The sequence below is a fragment of the Trachemys scripta genome, chromosome 1 (assembly GCF_013100865.1).
Source record: "Trachemys scripta elegans isolate TJP31775 chromosome 1, CAS_Tse_1.0, whole genome shotgun sequence".
Classification (NCBI taxonomy): Eukaryota; Metazoa; Chordata; order Testudines; family Emydidae; genus Trachemys; species Trachemys scripta.
The window spans coordinates 118,470,720-118,496,095 of NC_048298.1; the positions used below are offsets into that span (position 1 = coordinate 118,470,720).

The 25,376-nt window shown below is 42.9% G+C and overlaps 1 protein-coding gene across 4 annotated transcripts in view; it reads right to left on the reverse strand.

Moving 5' to 3' along the window:
- The window catches only part of ITPR2 (inositol 1,4,5-trisphosphate receptor type 2), a 341,154-nt gene that overhangs the window by 87,830 nt on the left and 227,948 nt on the right, over nt 1-25,376 (reverse strand). For all 4 annotated transcript variants that reach the window (XM_034782924.1, XM_034782916.1, XM_034782942.1 and 1 more), the window contains exons 38-43: nt 12,514-12,622; nt 10,127-10,314; nt 8,900-9,083; nt 8,044-8,300; nt 6,667-6,867; nt 4,084-4,194 (exon numbers count right to left, since the gene is read on the reverse strand). In XM_034782924.1, coding sequence (XP_034638815.1) covers nt 4,084-4,194; nt 6,667-6,867; nt 8,044-8,300; nt 8,900-9,083; nt 10,127-10,314; nt 12,514-12,622 — 1,050 coding nt within the window. The remainder of the gene's footprint in view (nt 1-4,083; nt 4,195-6,666; nt 6,868-8,043; nt 8,301-8,899; nt 9,084-10,126; nt 10,315-12,513; nt 12,623-25,376) is intronic.

Below are 25,376 nucleotides of genomic sequence, written 5' to 3' on the forward strand. Positions count from 1 at the left end.
ACCAAACTGTTTTTTTCGATTTAAAGGGCGCTTTAATCCAATTTCTGTACCTCACCTTGGCAAGTAGAGTAGTGCTAAAATTGAGATCGCAGTTCCGGGTTACAGGTATTGTGGACGCAATTCAAGGTTATTGGCCTCCGGGAGCTATCCCAGAATGCTCCCTAGTGACCGCTCTGGACAACACACTCAACTCCGATGCCCTAGCCAGGTAGGCAGTAAAAGCCCTGGGAACTTTTGAATTTCATTTCCTGTTTGGTCACCATCAGCACAGGTGACCATCAGCACAGTCCACCATCACAGGCAATGATGCAGAGTCCACCATCACAAGAGATCACACAGTCCCGGATTCGCAGATGAGCTCCAGCATGGTCTGAACGGGAAGTACTGGATCTCATCGCATGTTGGGGAGACGAATCTGCTATGGCAGAACTACGTTCCAAAAAAAGAAACACAAATACGTATACTAAAGTCTCCAGGGCCAGGATGGAAAGAGGCTACTCCAGGGACACAGAGCAGTGTCGTACAAAAATCAAGGAGCTCGGGCAAGCGTACCAAAAAGTCAGGGAGGCAAATGGGCGCTCTGGGTCACAGCCGCTTCTACCGTGAGCTGCATGCAATTATGGGGTATGATGCCACCACTACCCCACCACTGTCCTTGGACACCTGCCAGGGGGTAGTTGCACAGGGCAAGGAGGATGAGTTATTGGAGGACGAAGAGGAGGAGGACGACAACAGTGCACAGGCGCCAAGTGGGGAATCCGTTTTCCTCCCTAGCCAGGAACTATTCTTAAAGCTGGAGCCAATAGCCTCCCCACACTCCCAAGGCGGGCTCCCGGACCATGACCCTGCAGAAGGCACTTCTGGTGAGTGAGAGCCTGATGGGAGCCACGGGGTGGGAGGCAGGGGGGAAACCAGCCGCGCTGGGCTGTTCGTGTTTAGTTTAAGAGCTATCCCTGCTCAGAGCCTCATTGGGGCCACATGGTGGGGGGTGGGGGGTGTTGTGTTGTGTGAAATGATTATCCCAGCGAGCCCGCAGGCCCTCCTTTTATATAGCAAACCCACCAGGCATTGCTTGCTATGGGAAAGGGGGCCCTGCAGTTTGAAAGCATTGAAATGAATGCGGAAGAAGCAGAACCCTGCATGCCCCTAGGGCTTACCATAGCTGCCTGCAAGCTGAATTCTGTTGCCAGGCCACGTGTGATGGCTTACTCACACCAAAGTGGCAGGCACTTCAGTATAAGAGGCAAAATGCGACCTTGTACAGAAAGAACATGTGCTGTATACTATGAATTGCCTGTTTCACTGAGAAAGAGTGTCCCTTTTGTTCTCTAAAATGTATCTTTTGAAATACTACCCTCCCTTTTTTTCCTCCTGCAGGTGCAAATGTTTCAACGCTGCCCCTATCTACTCCGTCCCAGAGGCTGGTCCAGATTAGAAGGCGGAAAAAACGAACTCAGGACGACACATTCACCGAGCTCATGAAGTCCTCCCGCACTGATGGGGCCCAACTGAATGCGTGAAGGCAAACAATTGCAGAGTCTCGTAAAGCTTATATGAACACTAAGAGAGGAAGGATGTGCATGATGAGAGCAGGCAGGATGCTATGGTCAAGCTCATGGGGGAGCAAACTGACATGCTGGTGGATCTAATGCGGGAAAGCCACCAAGACCACAGACTGCCGCTGCAGCCCCTGTATAACTGCCCTCCCTCCTCCCAAAGTTCCATAGCCTCCTCACCCAGACGCCCAAGAACATGGGGGGGGGGGGGCGCTACGGGACCCACACACTCAACCCCAGAGGACTGCACAAGCAGCAGAAAGCTGACATATCCGAAATTTTGATTTGGTTTCTGGACTTGTCCTTCCCTCCTCCTCCACCCCCCTAACCCAATACCCATCGCTCCCAGTCTACCTTCTGATTTCTCTCAATGTGTTGGGTGCAACAAATAATAAAGAACAGTTTTTAAACAATTGTGACTTTATTTCCTTTCATATATATATATATATAGGGGGAGGGTAACTTCAAGAGAAACAAGCAACTGTCACACCGTACCCTGGCCAGTCATGAAATTGGCTTTCAAAGCTTCTCTGATGTGCAGCGTGCCGTTGTCTGGCTGTGCAAAATTGGCCACCAGGCGAGTTGCCTCAACCTCCCACCCCGCCATAAACATCTCCCCCTTACTCTCACAGATATTGTGGAGCACACAACAAGCAGCAATTACAACTGGAATATTGGTTGTGCTGAGATCTAACCGAGTCAGTAAACTGCGCCAGTGCGTTTTCAAACGTCCAAAAGCACATTCTGCCACCATTCTGTACTTGCTCAGCCTATAGTTGAACTGCTCCTTACTACTGTCCAGAGTGCCTGTGTACGGCTTCATGAGCCATGGCATTAAGGGGTAGGCTGGGTCCCCGAGGATAACTATAGGCATTTCAACATCCCCAACAGTAATTTTCTGTCTGGGAAGTAAGTCCCTTCCTGCAGCTGTTCAAACAGATCAGAGTTCCTGAAGATGCGAGCATCATGCACCTTTCCTGGCCATCCCACTTTGATGTCGGAGAAACGTCCCTTGTGATCCACCAATGCTTGCAGTACCATGGAAAAGTACTCCTCGCGGTTTACGTACTGGCTGCCCCAGTGTGCCGGGGCCAAGATAGGGATATGCGTTCCGTCTATCGCCCTGCCTCAGTTAGGGAACCCCCGCGCATTAAAGCCATCCACAATGGTCTGCACATTTCCCAAAGTCACTACCCGTGATAGCAGCTGGTCAATGATTGCATTGGCTACTTGCAGCACAGCAGCCCCCACAGTAGATTTGCCCACTCCAAACTAATTCCCGACTGTCCGGTAGCTGTTGGGCGTAGCAAACTTCCACAGGGCTATGACCACTCGCTTCTCAACTGTGAGGGCTGCTCTCATTTTGGTGTCTTTGCACTTGAGGGCAGGGGACAGCAAGTCACAAAGTTCCATGAAAGTGGCCCTACGCATACGAAAGTTTCACAGCCACTGGGCATCATCCCATACCTACAACACTATGCGGTCCCGCCAGTCTGTGCACATGCCGTGCTTCTAGGAACGTCTGTGTCCATGTCCTCATCAGTATAGTAATCGCGCTGTCGTCGCTTCCTCGCCCGGTTTTGCAGGTACTGCACATACTACTGGATAACGCGTGAGGTATTTACAATGGTCAAAACTGCAGCGGAGATCTGAGTGGGTAATCCTGGAAAAAGGGCGTGAAACGTAGGAGAGCAGAGTGGCAGCGGAAGAGGTGCTGTTCGATTCACAATAGCCGAAAAAAGGCGGGAAATGGTTGTCTTCTGTAGCTTTCATGGAGGCGGGAGCCCAGGACAGACAACATGGAGAAGCTCGGTAGCGCGGCAAGAGCGGGAAAGCAGAGTTGACGGCTGAAACTGTGCTGCTTGGTTCACGATGGCCGAGCAGAGATGGCAGCGGAAGCGGTCGATGAGAAAGAGTAGATACTTCGAGATTGCATAGAAAGACGAGAGGAAATGCGAGGTGGATTCATAGTACCAGGAGAGAAGCGGTGCACCATACTGCGCCGCCTGCTGAAAGCAATATGGAGTCTGCATGCCCAAAAGGCACGAAACGATTGTCTGCCGTAGCTTTCACGGAGGGAGGAGCGACTGACGACAGACACCGAGCAACACCTGTGAGAATGTTTTTGCCCCAACATGCACTGAGAACTTAACCCAGAATTCCAATGGGCTGCGGGGACTGTGGGATAGCTACCCACAGTGCACCGCTCCGACATTCGATGCTAGCCTCGGTACTGTGGACGCACTCTGCCGAATTCACACGCTTTAGTGGGGATACACAAGACCGAATGTATAAAATCGCTTCCGAAAATTCGAATAGAATAATTTCGAAATAATTTTGTACTGTAGACATACCCTGAGTAAGTGGCTCAGTTGAGCTGAATTGAGTTAATTTGTTTACTAATGCCACCGGGTATATTATGCTATCAGGAGACTAAGTAAGCGTCAGGGTGCCTAGTACTCTTGCATAGGCATTTATTATTATTATTACTTGAATCTGAATAGATAAATAAAAATATTTTCCATACCTTTAGCTGAAGCACCAGGTCCATGCAATATTTGCCAAGAGGGTTTATGTCATTCAGGATCAGTGCAATTATAATATCAATTCCATTAGACTCATGGGTAGCAATGCAGCTCTTTTTAAAATGAAAAGAAAAGAGAGATGCACACATATGAGCATATTTTCAAAACAAGGGCCCAGATCCTAGGCTGCTCTGTGGCAGCATTGTACCCGATGGCCAGTGCAAAGTGCCCCTAAAGCAACAGTAGCTGGCCACAGGAGGGAGGATCACCCCCATGGAGCAGGAGCTCTCTGTTGTGTAGAGCCAACATGTCACCACCCATCCCTGCTACAAGTCCCTGCTACTCTTTTTAGCACTGCAGTGTCCCACTGATTCCCCACTATTGGAGTCTCTCTCCTCCACAGGGAACAATGTCCCCCAGTAGGAAAAGTCTCTGGCAGGAGGGAAGCAAGGGGGAAAGACTCTACCAGCTCCCTGCTGCTGGAGTATTTCCCCTCTGTGGGGAAAGGGAGGCAGTGGGGAAAGGCTGATGAACCTTTCCCTGCTGCCTTCCCCATTCCAGAACCCTTCCTCGCCTCAGGAAAAGACTCCCACGGGGAAAGGTCCACCAGGTCCCCGCTGCTAGAGCTCTTCCCCCTCCAGAGTGAAACATTCCAGCATCAGGGAGAGACTCTGAATGGTGGGGGAGCTGGTGAAGCCTTTCCCCACTGCCTCCCCTCTGCCAGAGCCTCTCTCTGACCTGTGTAGTTACAGGTACACACTGAGGTATGGACACCACCTACTTTTCTCTGCAGCGGGTAAGCTACACATACACTACATGCTACCACCAGTAGTGTAGATGTAGCCTACGTGACTATATGATTTGTGTATACAGATGCTCTCTCTATATACATCTATATATCTATCTATATCTATAGATACACACATATACATACACACACTCACTCTAGGATGCTTGCTTGTTTGTTTTTTAAATACAGAGTCTGAAATTTGCAACTGTGGCCAATGGTAATTCTGAATATTTTCACAACTAGAGTTCTGGCCCTTTTCAACTAGAACGAACATCAGGCTAAAAAAGCTCTTGGATTTTTTTTTTTTTTTTAAACAACAACATTACATAACATTAGAGAAGAAAAGGCTTAAAAATAAAAAGAAGAGAAAAATGAGATGGAAATGACAGCATTGGGTATCTGCCTCTGAAATACACAAGATCATATCTTCAGTTGATGTAAAAGAGCCTAACTTCATTCCTTAGTTACTTCACAGCAGGTCTAGGTAATGAAGTCTAAACAATCAATCATATTTTTCCATTACCAGTGTTCTCTGTGAAGCTAGATAAAAAGTTAACTTGAAAACACATTTTTCTTTCCCTTTACAGTGCTCTAATTATCTCTGTATTTTCAAATAGTTTGACCCATGAGTTTTTAAGCAAATATAATTATTTAACTTTCAGTGCACTTTAGCCTTTTTTGAAGTATGAATTAAGGCTGCTTGATTGTCAGTATTGCAGACAAAAACACTTTGTAGTTAACCAAGATATATACTAGGAAATAACATTAATATTTAACTATATGATCCAACAGCTAACCATTTTAGCATTAAGGAACAGGATTTTATTTTGTAATTCTGTCCACTGCAAGTTTCTCCATTGTTAATCCATAATAAAAGTTGTGAAATTACATCTGCTGTTACATCTTTTCTTTCGTTTAACCAGGCCAAGTAGAGTGATGTAAAACCTTTTACTTTTTCTTTCTACCTTGCCTATTGGCATAGAAAATACACCCTCCAGAAGATTCAGGTATATAACTTTATAGACTCCATCCAGCAAAGCACTTAAGCACATACTTAACGATAAGTCCTCAACGGGACCATTCATGTGTTTAAAGTCAAACAAGCTTAGGTCCCTAAATCTGTGCCAGCAAACACGGAACACACCTTAAAGTAACTGCTGAGTACAGAAAAGCATGGCAGCATACACCTCACACCTGCCTCTTCCTGAGTGTATTTTTTTTTGGAAAATCCCTGACATCTGACTGAAGAATTTCATCACCACTACCCAGTCTTGAAGATGCTGGTCTTGCAAGTACAGTAGGACGCTGCGCTAAACACTTGGGAACTATATGAATTACAGTCGTCCTATTCTAGAAACTTGCAGAGAGACAACCACAGATAAAAGCTAAGAAATGAGTGAGATTTAGGTTTTACTGCTTATTTGGTTACTAATGAGTTTGCCATGTGCTGCCACACTTACAGTTCAAAACCTGAAAGGACTCTCAAACTGATTAAATCCTGGCCTTATTATGCCAATAGCAAAACTCCCATTGACTTCAATTTGGCCAGGATTTCACCCCACCTATATCTGAGAGACTGTACTACAGAGAAGACCTGATTAGACAAAATGAGTCCAAGCTCTGATAAAAGTGCATTTTCAAAGGCATATTAAACCTTGTGAGGTCTTCAAGTATGCTACAGCCAGCCATATCATTTGAATCAGGTCCTGAATTATTAAGATTAAGAAAGAGTTATGTAATGCCCGTGGACACGCAGGTAAATTCTTCCTCGCCAAAACACGATGATTCTAGCTACCTGATTTTCGTGACAGGGGCCTTGGCAGTATTCAGTCAAGCTCTCGAGGGTTTGGTTCACCAGAACTACATTCTTCTCATTGATGTATAGCCCCAAGAGGCCCAGGCCGCCTGTCGTGCTTCCACAAATACAGTCCAAGAACTGGAGAGTCTCACACACTAGGTTGTAATTTGTTTTGTTGTTCTGATTTCTTAAGAAGGTCTGAAAATAAAATAAGAGAGATTAGGCACCACACCGGAATAGCTCTACATTTTAATGGTAATTCTCCACTTCCCTTGTGTGATAAATGAAAAGGGGGTGGGGAGAAGAGAGAGTAGTTCCCTTTTATGGACCCAGCTAGCCAAGTAGGTATAAAATCCCTCTTAGTAGTTGTTCTCTACTTGCTTTACCTGTAAAGGGTTAAAAAGTCTCCCCGCATAGGTAAAAGGAAGGGAGTGGACACCTGACCAAAAGAGCCAATGGGAAGGCTAGAACTTTTTAAAATTGGGAAAAAACTTCTCCTTTGTCTGTCTGTTGTGGTTCTTGGGGAGAAGCAGAAAGACAGGGCTATAGTTATGCTGCAAGAGTTTTGGCCAGGTATGAAAAATCATCAAATCATACCTAGAAATTACTCATTTGAAACCCCCAGATATGTAAGTAGATCAGGAAATGCCTAGGAAGACGCAATTAGGTTTATTTCTTTTTATTTTTTTATGGCTTGAGGACTCCTCTGTGCTAACCCCAAATGCTTTTGTTTTGCCTGTAACCTTTAAGCTGGACCTCAAGAAGGTTATTCTTGATGCTTAGTTTTTGTAAGTGGGTTTTTTAAAAATCTAGTTTCCAGATGTTTTTTCTTTTTGGTTTTAATAAAATTTATTACCTTTAAGAACAAGATTGGGTTTTTGTGTCCTAACAGGTTTGTGCACATGTTTAATTAGCTGATGGCAACAGCTGATTTCCTTTGTTTTCTTTCTTAGCTCTTCCCTGGAGGGGGTGTGTGAAGGGGCTTGAGGGTACCCCACTGGAAGGAATTTCCAAGTGTGCCTCCCTGGGTTTTCAAAGGGTTTTTGCACTTGGGTGGTGGCAGCATTTACCCTCCAAGGTCAGAGAAAAGCTGTAACCGTGGGAGTTTAATACAAGCCTGGAGTGGCCAGTATTACTTTTTTAGAATCCTTGCGGGCCCCCACCTTCTGCACTCAAAGTGCCAGAGTGGGGAATCAGCCTTGAAACCTTGCGAACAGGTGAAGATTTCAACACACACACACACACACACACACACACACACACACACTAAATAAATAAATAAAAAAGAAAGTACATTTAAGTACTCAAAATACAGGAAATACAAAAAATTAAAGTCAAATGCACAATCTTTCCACGTATTCTACAGAACCATACCTGGAGCTCTCGGTTGTGGTTTTCACATAGCAACTGAAGAAATCTCAGTATCGGCTGCATGATTGTGATAGCAGGGCTCATTGTTGCTTCCTCCGTGGACTTTTCTTCTGTGTTTGTAGCATCTGTTCCTGAGCCCATGAGATCTATTTCTGGGTCCATTTCTCTTCTATACACAGAGTAAGCTTTGGATGTTGCAGAAGACGCTTCTGTTAACTGCCCCTTCATACCTTGTTTCAGGTGCAGTGTTGAATCCCTTACTGTAAATGAAGACAATAATTCCTGTTTTCCCCCAGCTTGATTCATTAATAAACAAACACCACCACCACCACCATGTGTTTGGGGTTTTTTTTGCACTCAATCCCTAAAGACCTCTGGGAAAAAATATTAAACAATATCAGAGCAATGTTCACAAAAGAATAACATTTTCCAAATAAACCTCAAACATTGAAACAGAAAATTAAAACAAAAAACCACCGTCTTTCTGCCACATACTGTGAACAATGAGAACAATGGATGAACCACAGACTGGCAATTCAGTTCTTATGCTGGAATAAGTCTTTCACAAACAGCCCTATTTGTTTCAGCTTTATTTCTGTTTATATGAAAATACAGGGCCAAATCCTTCGACTTTGTATATCGGCATAGCGCCACTGACGTCAATAGATCTGTTCTGATCTAACCAGCTAAGGCTCTAGCCCATAATTTAGAGACTATTTTCAAACAGCTACTTTTATTTCAGCAGCTGAGAGTCTGCTGTAGTTGCTCTGAAAAGCAGGTATGGTATCAGTGATGATAAACATGCTGTTCATATACAAAGCATTTCTTTTGCCTCTATTTTAGAGAAAATCCCCTTTACCTCTCTTTTTTGGAGCAGATATGGTTAGGTCACTATCATCATCCTTCTTCTTGCTACCCAAATCAATAGTGTTGACTGTCACTGTTGACCGTATTTCCTGCTGAGCAATTTTCATGCGGTCATGCAGAACTTTAAAGAATTTTTCTGACTTCTTTTGCTCGTTCAGTTGCTGGTAAGTGGAATACTGCAAGAAAAGGTATCCTTTAGATGTCAGTATTTTAAACAAGGAGAAATACACTGTTTTGGCAAAACTATTAATTTCTAGATTATCATTAAATGATCTACACTAACCAAAAACAAATATTGGGTACTGAGAACCTAATTCTTTTATAAATTAATATACAGAGGAGGTCAAAATGTTTAAAATTTTGAAACTTCAATGACATTTTGAAATTTTGGAAAAACTGGGGGAAATTTCAATGCTATTTTGACCGTGTGTTGAGTAGGTTGCAATTTTTCACATTTCAAAATATTAAATTTTGAAAAGAGAAAGAAAATGAAATTATTTTGTGAAATTTCCCATTTTTCTAACAGTTCTAGTGACTTATTATTCCCATTTAATAATAAAACAATAATAATTATGTCTATGTGGCACTATAGCTTAAACTACACAATTTCTTTAAATTTTCTTTGTCAGATGCTACTTCTCAAACTCCAATCTACAGACTTTTTCAGAGGGACACTATTTTTCAGTGGGAAGCAGAATGGGTCAGCTCGCTAAGATGCATCATTCTTGCAGGACAAAAATTAGAATCCTTAAACTTAAAGTATTACCTATACATTACCTACAAAATGGAATATTGGTCTTCTGACAAAAAAGGTCACTTTTACATTAATTCTGTTTTTGAGGCTTTTGAGAAGTGTCCTTAAAAACTTTTTCAGAAAATAACTTAATTTTGCTACTATTTTTGACTTGATGGTATGTTTTTATAAAACCACTGCAAAACTCTTAAATTCAGAAACACAAACATGAAGCAACATATGGCCATAAAGCAAAGAACAAGTTAAAAAAGTACCGTACTGCATACATAAAGATAGTTAAAAAGTGTTTTCCGCTATTAATTCTACAGCATGAGATACTGCATTATTAGCAAAAGCATATTTGCATTTGTATTATAATGATATATTGTTTCATGAGAGAAACTTTTCACAAAAGTCCCTGAAAAATTATTTTCATTTGTCTCCACACTACGTGCATTTCAAAAGCAATGAATGATAAGTAAATACCTGTGTTTGTGTATTTCCACCTTCAAGCAATGCAATACCAAGTAAGATGGCTTCTGAGAAAATTCTGTCATTTTTGGTGCTTACTATAACATCTATGACTAGTTCTGATGCACCTTCTTTATCCAGAAGGCACTGAATATCAGACATCAATATCCCAGACTTATCTGAATCTTGTCCTGAAAAGCCACCTGCAAATACAACAAATATATATCCTGTACATTCATATTCGTATTTGTGGTATACATGTTAAAATAAACTACCTCATAACTGATTTATCATTGATTTAAATGATAATTTTGAACAAATAATGACTTTAGTGCTGGGCCCCAAGAATAAAAAACATGAAATAACATACGATCAAAAACGTAGCAACACTGAGTAATTCCAACAACAAAGAAGATGGAGCTTCAGTGATTTGTTCACAGAAATGCATTTTTATTGCATTACTGCATATTTTAAAAGGTAAGCTGTGTGTCTTCTTTTGCTTCTTTATCAATCATCAACATGTGCTGAAAGGTTATTTTGATTTTTTTTTTTTTAACTTAAGGCACAGTCTACACCCAGATTTTGTAGTGATAAAACTGTTTTGGTTAGTGGTGGAAATAGTTTTAAAAAATACAACCTATCCCTCCCCCCCCCCCATTTGGTCGCAATTATACTGGCATAAAGGTGCCTTACACAAGTACAGCTTATTCACCTTCCCTTATGGGGAAGCTACATAAGGTATTATACTGGTATAAACACCTATATGGATATAACTGTATGTACACTAGGGCAATTGTACCATTTTAGCTACACTGCTACAGTAAAATGTTACAACTTATGTGTAAACAAGGCATTAAAAAGATGAGGCCTCGTCTACGCTATGAAATTAGGTTGGTGTAAATACACTGCTCATGGGTGTGAAATATCCACACACCCCGAGCGACACAGTTAAACTGACCTAGTCCTTGGTATAGACAGCACTACTTCGATGAGAAAATTCTCCTGTCAACCTAGCTACTGATGGTCGTGGAGGGGGGAGTACCTACACTGATGGCAGAAGCCCTCCTGTCAATGTAGGTAGTGTCTCTACTGAAGTGCTACATCGCACAGCTCACTACAGCGTTTTAAGTGTAGATAAGCCTTCAGGAATGTCAAATTCTGTCTTCCCTGATTCTGCTGGAGGACCTTTGGGAGGTCTTAAGGATCTTTATTGTGAGCGCTGACACTAACCATAGGGGCAATGGTATTTGATCTTGAACAAAAGGCTACCTTTGTTCAAAGTGTTAATTAATCACTTAAATTAAATAGGTCTTAATAAAAACAAAAGGTTTTAACCAATCTGGCTGACAATCCCTTTCCCTCTCCATTGCTTAGCTCATGATGCCACCATTTCTGTAGTACTCCAATCATCCACAAGTCTTCCAGTCCTGATAGGACCTGTGTTTATAATTTAAAAAGCAAGCAAAAAACAAAACAAAAAAACCCTGCCCCTCCGCAACCACCCATATTACTATACAAGTGACATAATAGCATTATTATGAATGTGTCTATCCATATGATCTCTCAGCAATACTAGCTACATTTTATGTTCTCCATTGGACCATATAAACTTCAGAACTCATCTATGTTGTAGCTAACCAGAATGCACACACAATCACCACCATATCCACTAACAATTGAACTGTACAAACATACAGATGCACAATGTAAATGTGCAGTGCCAGATTCTACTCTTGCACACATACAGTATGTGTATGCAAGGGTCTGACAGAGCAGAATTTGGTCCACAGAGTCTCGACTGTAAATATTTCCATAGGGCCAACATCTTGACATTTATAGGAACATCTGGATCAGCACCTGGAAATGTGGCCCACAGAAGCAGGCACACATACAGTATATGCTGCAACAGTAGCATTAAGGTGCATCACGATCTGGCTCTACTCACAGTCCCCTCCCCATGCCCTGCTTAAATTACTACTGTCAACATCCAGACCTTCAAGATCATGCTCCTTGAAGACCCCTCAACTGCTTTGGTAGTGAAAGGTCTGTAAAGCCAAGAATCCTTTCCATGAGTTTTGAGGGACACCAGGACAGTGTGGAGAACTTCTGTGCTTTGCTCTGGCTACTGGCTGCAGATTTTCTGGCATACGCTTACACACAGCCAGTCTGAATTTGGATTGAGCTGTGTATTTATTTTTTATACTTTTGGACTGCCAAACACAAGCCAACTGTCTGACACAGGTGCATGCAATTTAACACAGTTTAGCGCTGCTCCTCTCCCAACAGGTCAATAGTTGTTTGAACTATTTACTGACTAAATCCCCTTAGCATTTACCATGCACCTGAGTAGAAAATAGGGTGACATATATTTTATTTTTCTTAAATGATTGCTGTTGATTTACCTCCCACTTGTGCAGTTTTGCCGTAGCTGCCGGACAGAGGCCCATTCATACCACTTCCATAGTCTCCTTTAAAGTAACGATTTAGAAGTATTTTCCTTAGAGTGTTGCCCTTTAGGAGAAGGATGAAAAATAGCATGAGACGTTACAGGAGCTGCCAATTTCTGCTTTCTGGAAAACAAGCTGTTTGCCACAGTAATATTCTACTAACTCAGTTTTAGATAAACAGCAAATATATAAATGGGGATGGTAGCTGAGAGAAGTATGGTTTTACCTAACAAATCTCATGGCAAATTTTCTAAGCTGCTTTTCAATACATTTATTTTTAAAAACTCAAAATAAATCAAGGGTTTTAAAAAATATTTTAATCATGGTCTTTAAGGCCTATATTTTTCACTTGGATCCATAAAGACAGATACGTGTTCTTCCTTTCTCTTTGTCCTACCTAGCATGGACTGTGTTGTCTCCTACCCCTCCGTGCTTGAGTCATCTTATATTACTCAGATTGTCTGACATTGTATATCCCAGCTGTATGAACTCATAGACTATTACCTAGAGCAGTAACCAAACTTTTTAATAAGGCAACCCGCCAACTACATTTGGTCTTGTTTTGCAACCCAACATTACATAGATGCACCCTCCACCCCAGCACCACAACCCTAATCCCGGTCCAGTGCAGAGGGGAGGCACTGGAATGGGGGAAGAGAATAAGAGAATGAACCCATCCTCGCAGTGACGGCTCCTGTCCCATTGAGCTGGGTCTGACTCCCCGCTCTGGGCATTGCCTGGAACACAGAGGCACAGTGCCACTCTGGTCTGACCACCCCTCCATCATGACAGAGGGGTGACCGGGCCAAATTTGAATGAGTGGCATTGTGATCTGGTGCGTGATTGGGACACATGGTTTGGGAAACATTAAAATAAGTAAAACAATGTATTCATGTCTGCATATCAGTGATAACAGAATTTTCTAAAGCCTTCATGATCCCTCACTAACTACAAGCACTGAGCAGCTGATCTTCCACACACCATCCATCCATCTCCTCGCTGTTTGTACCCTACTATAAATGACCCTTCACCATTCCTTTCAGAATAACGTTCTCAAAGTTATTTCCATCTCTACGCCTAATGCAACCAAGTATACATCTGTTGATTTCCGACATCAGGGTCTGCTTCTCTCCCATAATATTTCCAACATAGGCATTTGTCTTTTTTCAATCCAGGAGATACGCATGATTATTTGCCAGCACCACATGTCAAAAGCTTCAATTTTTTTTCTTGTCAGCAGCATTAACTTCCTAGGATTCACATCCCCATAAAAAAAATAGGTTTTTCACCAGTCACACCGTCAGACATTTTGAGATGCCATGGTTTTTCCCCCCAGTTTCTTCCTCTGCAACAGCTTTCTTGGCTGGATATATATGACCTCAGATAATTTAATTAATCTACTTCCTCCACAGCTTGTCCATTAATTGTGATACCTATTTGCATCATGTTTCTGTAGTCATGTCAATGTACAGACATTTTCTTTTCATCGCATTTAGGAATAGTCCATATTCCTCATTAACTGTTTTTATAAACTCCAGCGTTTGTTGCATTGCTTTGGTGGTTGTAGCAAAGAGCATCAGGTCAACAGCATATCTGAGGTTAGCTAAGAGGTGTCTACCAATGGAGATCCCAGCTCCTTCCACTTTGTCAAAATCTCATAATAAATCCTGCATATAAGTTAAAAAGCTGTGGAGACAAAATAAACCTCTCTCACACACTGCACAATGGAAAGCCACTCACTATCACAGACTTCTGTTCATGCAACTGCCTGTTTTTGGTAGCTACTTGTGATGAGTTCAGTGAGAATCTCCATGTCTGCAAGTATCTTCCAAAGATGGCTGTGCTGAATGATATCAACAGCTTTTGAAAGTCAATGAAGCACAAGATCAATGGTTGAATGTACTCTCTGCATTCTTAGTGATGTAACAAATATTCATGATTTGGTCACGTGCCTAAGCCTTCTCTGAAACCAGCTTGTTTTGGTTGTAGTTCTGCTTCTATCCTTTGTTTCATATGATCCTGGATTAATGGAGAAGGTGTTTGAGCTGGCAATTAAATGATAAAGAATGAAAGAAGATGGCTTGGAGACAGAGGAATGCAGGAAAGAACATAAGGAACTGAACAGTGATTCGAAGGCAGACTAAATGAGACGAGTGACTATACAAGAGCAAAATGTATGGAACTTGAGAATTATAAAGAGAGTAATAATATAAAAACTATGTTCACTGTGGTCAGATATTTTACCACACGGTTTTCCCCCTCAAACAAACATAATAAAAGATCACGATGGCTAAGTCCTCATGGAGGGGGACGATAATAAACTCAGGTGGACAGACTACCGTGCCAATCTGTATGCCTCACCACAGCCACTCATAATAAAGGATGACAAAAAGAGTACAGAGCTAGAGTCATCAATCCTGTGTCCAAGGGTAGACAACGTGTCTGCAGAATTGTTAAAAGCAATTGGCTAACACAGTACTGATCTTACATGGAAAATTTATAATGATGTATGAATGACTAGAAATTTATGGGAGGGCTTGAAGAAGAGAATTTTTCTGCCCTGACCAAAGAAGTGAGACATAACAGAGTGTAGTAACTATTACACCTATTATCCTGATATCATATGTTAGCAAAGGTCAGGTCTACATAATCCAGGATCACATAAAACAGGGGTTGGCAACATATGGCATGCGTGCCAAAGGCGGCACGCGAGCTGATTTACCATGGCACGCTGCTGCTGGCCTGGGGTCCCTGCTGCTGGATGGATGGAACCCCGGGCCGGCAGCGGGCTGAGCGGGGCCGGCAGATGGGACCCCAGACCAGCTGATGGGCTGAGCCACTCAGCCCGCTGCCGGCCTGGGGTCCCAGCTGCTGGCCCCGCTCAGCCCGCTGCCAGTCTGAGGTTCCATCCACCGGCCCCTGTAAATGTAAAATGTGTTACTAGCACGCGAAACCTTAAATTACTGTGAATAAATGAAGACTTGGCATACCACTTCTGAAAGGTTGCCAACCCCTGGCATAAAACAATGGATAGAGGCAGAACTACCTCCAGAAGAAGCTGGGAAACACCATTCTCTAGAATATTCCTCCCCAGAGTTCCATGTTGTGTGTGTGAGATTGATATAAAACCTTTTTCATCATTTGTATTAACCAATTAGAGGAAGCTCATTGTATCTGAAGTATCAAAAAAGAGAGGTGTAACAAAGAACTAGATAATTAAGCTGTCACAAAAGTATTCCTGTACCTCCTGTCCCTCCACTTCTAAATATAAAGCAATAATCAAGCATTATACTCTATTTCTTTCCTCCCATTTTGTATCACAAAATGTTCTACAAAACATGACATGAGGAATTAAAAATGGGGATGCAGGCATTGTCTTCGTCACTGCATTTCAGCAGGCATTTTCATCTTGCCTTCATCCTCCCAAAAAACACTTTCAGACAAAACTAAGCTTTTAATGAGACAGTAGTTATTATGACAGGTGCTGATGTAATCCACGTTTGGTTTGGTTAACCAAGGAAGCAAGTCAGTGTTTCCAAGAACTGCCATACAAAGAGAGTCTATTCTCACTGCACACTATTAAATTTACAAATTCTTCTCCATGCCTTCCGGTGCAAACCAGTTTTTGAAAACCAGTGAAACAGGAAATGGCCTTCAGGACCTGCATAGCAATGGGACAGTAGACTTTCCAGTTGATAATACTCCTGTGATTACTCTGGTAGGCAGAAAGGGGGCAAGTGAATCTCACCAATATCTCCAGAATGGCTGGGAAGCCCCAACTCAATGTTTCTGTTATCTCAGCAATATTTCTAACAGTAATCACAGGACTCTGCAGGACTTCATTTCTATACACATCGCAGACACAATGGACTTGTTAGAACCAATCAAGTACCAACATTTAATATTCTATACATGTAGCCAGCCTACACAAAACAATAGCTATTTCCTAGTCCGTAGGGTCTGAATTTCTCATTTTATAAGCAAAGCTTTACAAAGAGGTAGTAAAAAAAAGTATCCTCTTTCATTCCGATTATCTTCAGCTACTCACAGACACTCTAGGTTCCTATCTCCACAGACTGGGACTTGTTCCAGAACGGGCAATACATTTGAGAATGTTTAACGGCCATACAGTGGAAAAGGAGAGTGTCAGGTCACTTGACTAACTACTTGTCTTGGGGCAACATCCTAGACAGCAACCCATACAATGGACTTACAACTAATAACGTGCCATGGTAAGTGAATCCAAAAGTCACAGTGCAGTCATGGGAAAGAATGCCAAAAGGCATTGATATATAGTTTTTAAAAAAAAAAAGTCAAAAGTCATGTGTTTCATTATTCAATCAAAACATCCTCACTCTAAAACAAAAACTGTTTAAGCCCATGTAATAACATTTAACTAATAATTCAGAATGATTTACAACTGCAGTCCTATTGCTCAGGAGATAGCAACTGCTGCCTCTTCTTCATCCTCTCTTACCTGTCTTGTCCTCTACAAAGACAGCAGTAGAGCAATGCTATGGAGACACTTCTGAAAGCAGCTCTGCAGCGGTCACATTCTGGGGTGCAATCCAGACCAGTGAGGGGTTATCACCCCCTGCCCTGTAACCTTGGGTGCCTCACAATGCTTTGCTGGTATAGCTCCCAACCTGGGCCACTCACATGCAAGGTCACACCTTGCTTGTCTGTGTATAGTTACAGCCCTGGTCCAGCAGCTCTGACCTCCCGCAGCCAGTCAGCAACACTCCAGTCAGACTTTTGCTTCCACCAGCCTTAGTTACTACTTGAAGGGTGACCCCAATGCACCCCCAGTCCCAATTTTTTCCAAAATGCGTGTCCAGTCCTCTCGCGGAGGGTTCAGATACTAAGATCCATTGACACTGTAAGGAGTCAATATTCAACAATTTGCTACTTTAAACTGAACTGTTTGGTAACTCCAGTTAAACAGCACTGAATTGGTTTATAATTAAGAGTAATACAATTTATTAACAAAAGAAGAGGATTTTAAGTGAATCCAAGTATAAGAGATAAAGCAAATAAAAGTGGAAAGACACACCTAGAAGTTTAAAACTTAATCTGGCAAGTTTCAGTTCAAAGTTTTGATAAAGATGGCCTTTCTCACCCCCAGTCTTCCAGCAAGATGGGGCCTGACCTTTGCTTGGTCAGGATCTCTCCCAGAGTTCCAAAGGTGCTGGTGCCTTTGTCATCTTAGTTGAAAGAGAGAGAATTTCTCTCTCTCTTTCTTTTATACTCTAGTGAACCTTTGACATGGATTGTTCTGAGGGTTACCCTTCAACAGGGCCGGCTCCAGGCACCAGCCCACCAAACATGTGCTTGGGGCGGCGCCTGGAGGGGGGCGGCGCGGCGGGGCGCTCCTGCCCGAGAGCGGGGCCGCAACTGGGCTCGACACCCTCCCTGCGGCGCTCCGGCCACCGGGGGCTCTCCGCCCTGCTCCCGGCACTCTGGCCGCCGGAGAGAGCGGAGAGCCTCGGCCGGGCTCTCCGCCTTCCCCCCGGCGCTCTGGCTGCCGGGGAGAGCGACCCTCCTCCCGGCGCTCTGGCCGCCGGGAAGAGCGGGGAGCCTCGGCTGGGCTCTCCGCCCTCCTCCCGGCGTTCTGGCCGCCGGGGGCTCTCCGCCTTCCCCCCGGCGCTCTGGTCGCCGGGGAGAGCGGAGAGCCCGAGCCAGGCTCTCCGTCCTGCTCCCGGCGCTCTGGCCGCCGGGGAGAGTGGAGAGCCCCGGTCGGGCTCCCCGCCCTGCTCCTGGCGCTCCAGCCGGTCGGAGATTGCTCGGCACCCTCCCCTGCCGCGCTGGGGCGGGGGTGGGGGGCAGAGGGTGGCTTTTTTGCCTAGGGTGGCAAAAAAGCCAGAGAGTCGGCCCTGCCCTTCAAAGTAAAGTAATAGAGGAGGCGACAGAGTCTGGTGATGAAGGAGGCTCCATGCTCTTTCTTTCCCCACTTGTGTTTGTTGAAATCCAAATTGTCCTGTTTCCTGCCATCTCCTGCCCATACTGTCTCAAGGACCCTTTTTACTACTTATACACAAATTGAGATAAACACATTCCTTTGTTTACGACAGATCTGTTTAACATCACCCCCGACATACCTGGTTCACACACACTTTAGTTAGAATTCCAGCATATATTCATAACTCTTAATACCCATTGCATACATACATCTTGCAAGAATATTAATGTTCAGTGAGTTATTAGTCTTCAGATGATACCTCACAAAGCATATCTTGTACGAAGATTATTACAACAGTGTGTATACAGGGGTACTTGGTGTCACAGTAACTCCAAGACTTCCCTCCCCCGCAAAATCACAGATATCACAGAATCCTGGACACCACTTCTTATGACAAACTACTAGCTTTAATTATTAGCGTCCCTGCTTTCTGGCGCTCTCTCGCTCCCTCTCTCTCAGACTCCCACAAAGCTCAGGCTTTGAGTTGGCAGCTCTCACGGTTCTCAAAATGTCAAAAGTCAAGGACATTTTTGTTTGAAAAGAAAGATGACCATGGAATCCCTCGTTTCCGTGACAGCTGTGACAAAAATGCAGCCTTGAGCTTGTCCCATATGATTGCAATCTTGAGATCTTCAGCCTCCACATGAGTTTCACCTACCTCATTTCTGACCTTTAACAATCACGTGACTCTCCCATGCCATCCATTCTGTTATGAAATAAGCTGCCAGTGCAAAGAGCAAGCACTGTTTCTCTGCAGTGTAGCAATATTGACTGGGCCTGGGGAACTCTGAGATATGCAAAATTCCAAGAACTCCCCTAAGCCCCCACAGCTTCATTCCATGGGGCACCATTTTAGAAATTGCTGAAAAGCCCCTGCTCCCAGCAAATGTGCTGCACACTATGGAATAGGTAACTGGACAATCCCAGGATGCACTGGGACAGCCCTGGTTGTATAGTGGGCTTTTGTAGACAGACTAAAATGGGTCAGTCAAGAACAGGGATGTCATGTGGATGCAGAAAGTTAAGGAAGCTAACGAGACAACCAACCATTTTATGCAATCAATGTCCCTGTAACAGTTTCCTTGCTCAGTACCAAAGCAGACTGAAAACACACAATCACCAATGCAATTTAGATTAGCAGTCTGCAACAAACATTACCACAACTCCTAATATAGGCACACAGTCCAAAAACAGCAGATAGTGCAGCGATATCTTCACATTATTGTATTTCTTCACACTTTGGACCCAAATCCTGCCTAACTGATTCTCCCTCCTGCTGGTTACAATGGAATTTATTCTGTAGCTTTTATTAATACATGGAAGTGGTATATAAACAGAACTCAGCTGACTCCTCACTTCTTATGTAATGAATAGCTAAAATAGGCTGATCACAGCTTTGAAGAAACGCAATAAAACATAACAGTCCTATTGTTATCCGTGAATGCCCCTGCATTGTCTCTAACAAAAGCTACTGAAGGGAAAAGGCATGAGGACACAAGACCGCAACAACAATTTACAAATATTTCTTTACTGGAGCTCTGAATAGCCACTGACTGATGGAAAAATATTTCCAAAAGGGAAAAATGGATTCAATAGAAGCAAGTAGGTACAAATTTTATTTTTCTCAGTCCATATTTCATTATGCTTCTCATTACTGTTGTAAAAGGGAATAGTTAACCCTGTAAGCCTAATTTTTTAATTGCTTTCCTACTAAAGTCTGGCTAAAACAAGATGGTTCAGTGAACCCTATACATATTCCGCCATTCCTTCACTGTAGTAATTGTAGGCAAGATGAGTGGCATGGCCTATTATTAAGGTTGCCCAACACCTCCCATTATAAGAAACAGTTTTCAATTGCTGATAGCTTTCCCCAACCATTCAATTTTCCATACTGGGTGTCCGCTGTAGGTGGAACGTTCTTTAGAAAACTTCAGCCAAAACACTCCAGTTGTGTCTGAGAACACAGTTAGATGTTTTATCCATGTTAAAAAGTTGTGGTGGCCTTTTCTTTGAGAAGCTCTAGAACAGGGATTTGAAATGTGTGTGTGTGTGGGGGGGGGGGGGGGGAACAGGGACAGGGCAGCAAAGAGGATGCTGTGCGTCAAAGAAGTGCTTTTTGCCTTCCCCATGAAAATCTGCCCACATTTGGTCAAGTTATAAACCTCTGGGCAGGGGGTGGGGGGGAAGGAAGGAATCACAGTTCGCACATGCTCAGTAGAGACTTCTTAGATTTTAGTATTTAAATTCCCTAAAGATTCCATCCACACTGGGCATGTTCCAGCCCGAGGCTGAGCAGGATTTCCACTGCAATTGCAGAACTGGGCTTTTGCAGGCTGTGCTGAGTCTGGGGCTGGCACCTGAACTGGGAGCAGGAAAACTGTCTCTCCTGTGCTCTCAGTGAAACTGCTCCCCCCTGCTGGGCCAGGGCTGTGCTGAGGAAGAAAATACCTGGTTTGAATGCAGAGTGGACAAGAGCTTGACTGGGAGAGGTGGAGGGGCAGAGGGAGTACATTAGAGCAGGAGCCTGGGAGGCATGATTCGGACTGGAGGCTGACAGAGGGGAGAGGGAAATGGGACTAGCTGTTCTGCAGCGGGATTGGGACTGGCTGTAAAGGAGATTGGGACTGGGAGCTGGGGGAAGACTAGGACTTGCTGGGCTGGAAGCTGGAGAGGACAATGGTGTGGGGACTGGGCGTCACGGAGTCACACGCAGACCGAGACTGTATGAGGAGCTGTGGGGAGACTGGTACTGGAAGCCAATGCTGTGTGGGGAGGGGAGACAGATCTGATGAGGAGCTGAGGTAATGGGAAAAAACAGACTGGATGGGCAAATGGATTGGGACAAGGTGCCAGGAATGGGGAGGAGACACGGATTGGATGAGGAGCCCTGGAAGTAAGACTGGGAGTCAGTGGGGATGGGAAATGTTGAGCGGGGGGAATCAAACAAGGAGCTGGAGGGGGGAACTGGGACTGACAAGACTGGGCTTGGAATGAGAAGCTTGAGGAGTGGAAACCAGGACTGGCTAGTGAAGAAAATGGGACTGGGACAAGGAGTCAAGGATAGGGAAGAGGTTGGAAGGGATGGGGCAGAGCTGGAAGATGTTGGAAAGGAAAGGGCAGAAGGGGTCAAGCCTGTGGGCAATGGGCAGAAAAGACTATAGCACACTCCCCAAGATTCCTGAGTCCCATCATTCCTCTGCTGTCAGGAAATATCTGTGAACCCCCGATAAACTGTTCCATTCCCTTCTCATGTCCATCCATATATAGGATGGCAACCTACAACTACTCATTCAGTGTACAGGATGGTCCTGCTCTGGGGATGAATAAGGAATGAATAGTGAAAGAGGCTGTTGTCTGTTAGACCCTTGCAACACTTGTTCCAGAAATTGAAAGTTGTGTAGTGAATGAAGCAGAGGATTGCTGGAAGAGAAAGAATGGTCTCATGGCTATGTTGTTAAATAAGGTCATGAACATCTGGATTCTATCCCTGCCTCTGCCACAGGGCTCCCCTGTGATGCTGGGCAAGTCACCTAAACCACACTTTTCACATGCGATCACTAACTGCACATTCTGCATTTTCTGGATTCCTGACTTCAGACCCTGAGTCTTATTGCAGAAGTGCTGAGTGCTCTGTTCTTTGAACATATGAAGTGCTGTACATCACTAAGAACACTGAAAAAATCAGGTCCTAAGTGTCTCAAATTGGGCATCCAAATTGGGATACTTCTGACCTTAAATCTCTGTGCCTCAGTTCTCCATCTGTAAAATGAGGAGAATACCACATTTTCACCTCACTGGGGTGTTGAGAAAATTAATTAATATTTATAAAGCACTCAGATACCATAGTGACAAACACCATAGAAAAGCCCATGAGGAAATTAACAATTCTGTCTTCAGAGCAGGGTTTGAATAATTTGCAGTAAATAAGACCTGGGGCCACACACTGAACAATGAGGAGAAAGCAAAGTATTGAACAATTGCTCATTAAGTGAGCAGCGACCATCCTGTGCACTGAATTAGGCAGGGGTCCTGTGGAAAAAAATACTTCATCATGTAAGGATTGTAACAATGTTTTCACACAAGGGGGCCAAATTAAGTTTGCACAGGCAGCCTTAAATCTGGCATCTCCTAACTTTTGAGCGATTGATTTTGCAGCCTAAATGTTTTTAACCATAGTTTTTGTGTATGTAATAACAATAATATTTATATATATTTATCTTTCCCATTTCCCAACTTTCTCAAAGTTTTATAATTTTTCATTAAGATTCAACACTCCTGTGAGGTAGCTAAGCACAATTACCTTCCCATTTCAGATATGGGTAAAGGCACAAAGGTGTCCAATAACATACAAGTAAATGGCACAGCCATGAATAGAATCTTTAAGTCCTAACCCTGGTCCCCTGATCTCCGTCTGTAAAAACCAGTGGAAAAATTCTATCCTTGCTGTGTGATTCCAGCAAAACACAGATTCTGTTTTATAAACAAGATGTTTCCACTAGTAATAGACTTAGCGACACTGATACGTTTCCACTGATAATTAATGTATGATACCTGAAAGCTAACATTTGTGCACCTAGGCATTCATTCTCTATGGGGAGAGAGTGCTTTTAAAAATCAGATCATGTACATCTCAGGTCCAGTCCTGCCTCCATTAAAGCATGGGCTTTATGGCAATGACTTCAGTAGAAGGAGCAGGCCTGTACTTTGCTTTGGCAAAAGTTTTTACATAACCATAAAAAGAACCTCCAAAATATGCACCAGAATTTATTACACGGTTTCTCCTAGCATAGGAGAACTGGTGACCCACCCCTCTCAACTCTCTCTCATTAAGTAGGGATGCTCCATATTCTAAACATACTATTGTTTCAATTCTACACAAATCTAGTATTAAATCCCACTTGTCTTAATCCAATTTGCCTACATCAGAAATGTTAATGATTAAAGCTGAGGTTACAGCTATTGTAGGGATGAGTGAATCAGTTTAGGTAAAATAAGAATCCAGAAACATGCCCTACCCCTTCTTTCAAAACTCAACCTGAATTCAGACCAAATTGCTGTGGTTTAAAAAAGTAATAGTTAACATTTCCATTTTATTATTGATGTATTTGTTCTTTGATTTTATTTGCCTCTGCAGTTCTGGGTACCAGTTAAGAAGGGAAACAGAAGTGCCAAAATATTGCAAAAACAAATGCTGCTGCCTGGGTACATCTAGTCTAGATAGACTAGGGAGCACTAGATGTGTTACATAAAAACTGGTTCTTGCCTGGTATTAAGCCCAATTTTGCAGACCCAAGCAGCTCAGGAAAGTGCCTGAACTCTTGGGGTACTTATACAAACTAAACTAGGTGACACAAAATATTAATATTAAAAATAAACTAAATTATAAAAAGATGAATATGCCCAATATAAATATAGCAGCATAGAATATAAATTAGGGATAAGTGCACCTCAACATTGGGGCATTCAGATTTATTTGCGCCCAGTGCTGCAAATGGATCATTCAAAATAATAGACTGACTTTGTAGAGTCTAGATTTTTACTATTAGTCCATCAAATGTTATTGTTAATCATCGTTACACATCCATTTGCTTGCATGACTACATTTATTTCTCTGTGAAATCATAACCCTTGCATATATAAAATAGGTCAATTTTTACACCTACACAATTTTTAAATATTTGCCATTTAGACACTAAAAAATACCAGGATGTACTGTAATAAGTTCATATTTGATGTTCTCCCAAGTTTTTAAATCACTGACAGAAAGCCATCTGAGATCTGACCAAGATTTATTCAGAGACACATTTGTGTCTGTAGCATCAATAATATACTGTAGAAACAGACTGGATCTGAAATGCATAATTTCTGAAGGCTAAAATCATCTAACTCGTACTGCAGGGGGTCAATTTTCGAAGTGATGCACAGGGATTTTCCACACAAATCCTATTATTTGTTAACAGGATTTGTGTGAGGAACTCACCATGCCCTGCTAGGAAAATTTACGCCTAAGTGCCCTGGCAATGTGAATGTTTACCAAAACACACACTTAATTTCCAGCTACATACTTATGAGCACTACTGTGCTTTGACATTTAAGGATAAAATTAGATAGGTAGCTTGGAAAAAATAACAGGAGTAGCTAAAAAGTGTTTTCATCACATTATTCTGTTTCAGTATATTGCTATTCGTTGAACTTCAATGCTAAAGTACTATAGATATTGGATCTATTAGATAATGGATGCTTAGCAGTGGGAGCTTCACAAGGCAGACAGTACTTATTGTTTACCCTACTTTAAATCAGATACATTATGATCTCCACCTGCTGATACTAATTGATTCAGAGGGCATCTTTGTGTGTCAATTTCACCCACTCACTAGCTCCACTGAGTTATATAACACCTCAGTTCCAATTTGCAGGAGTTGGTACAAACTTTCATCAGGATTGGTTTTCATGGGTTCTAATTCCCCAAATTTCATTCATTCCGAGAAAACTGCAAGTTTTGGTAACCCAGGCTTGCTTTTTCAAAGCACAGGCTCATTAACCCTCGCAAATGTTTCAGTGAACCTAGCACAAGCACTGGCTTTGTTCAGTAATTAAATACTAAATTTTTTCCTACTTTGGGATTTCATTATGGGAGATTCATTCGGTTCTAATGGTTAATAGTTTCCCAAATATTTACAGAGGTACCTGGTTAATGACGGTTATTTCAACTAGAGCAGCTCTATGCCATTTACAATGAGATACTAACTGGAGGACTAACCATCAAAAGTTCACTACGCTGCAAAAGAATCTATTGGATAGACATTTGTTCTTAAGTCAGCACTGAGACCTTAAAGACATCTGTTTTTCTGTTAGTGAG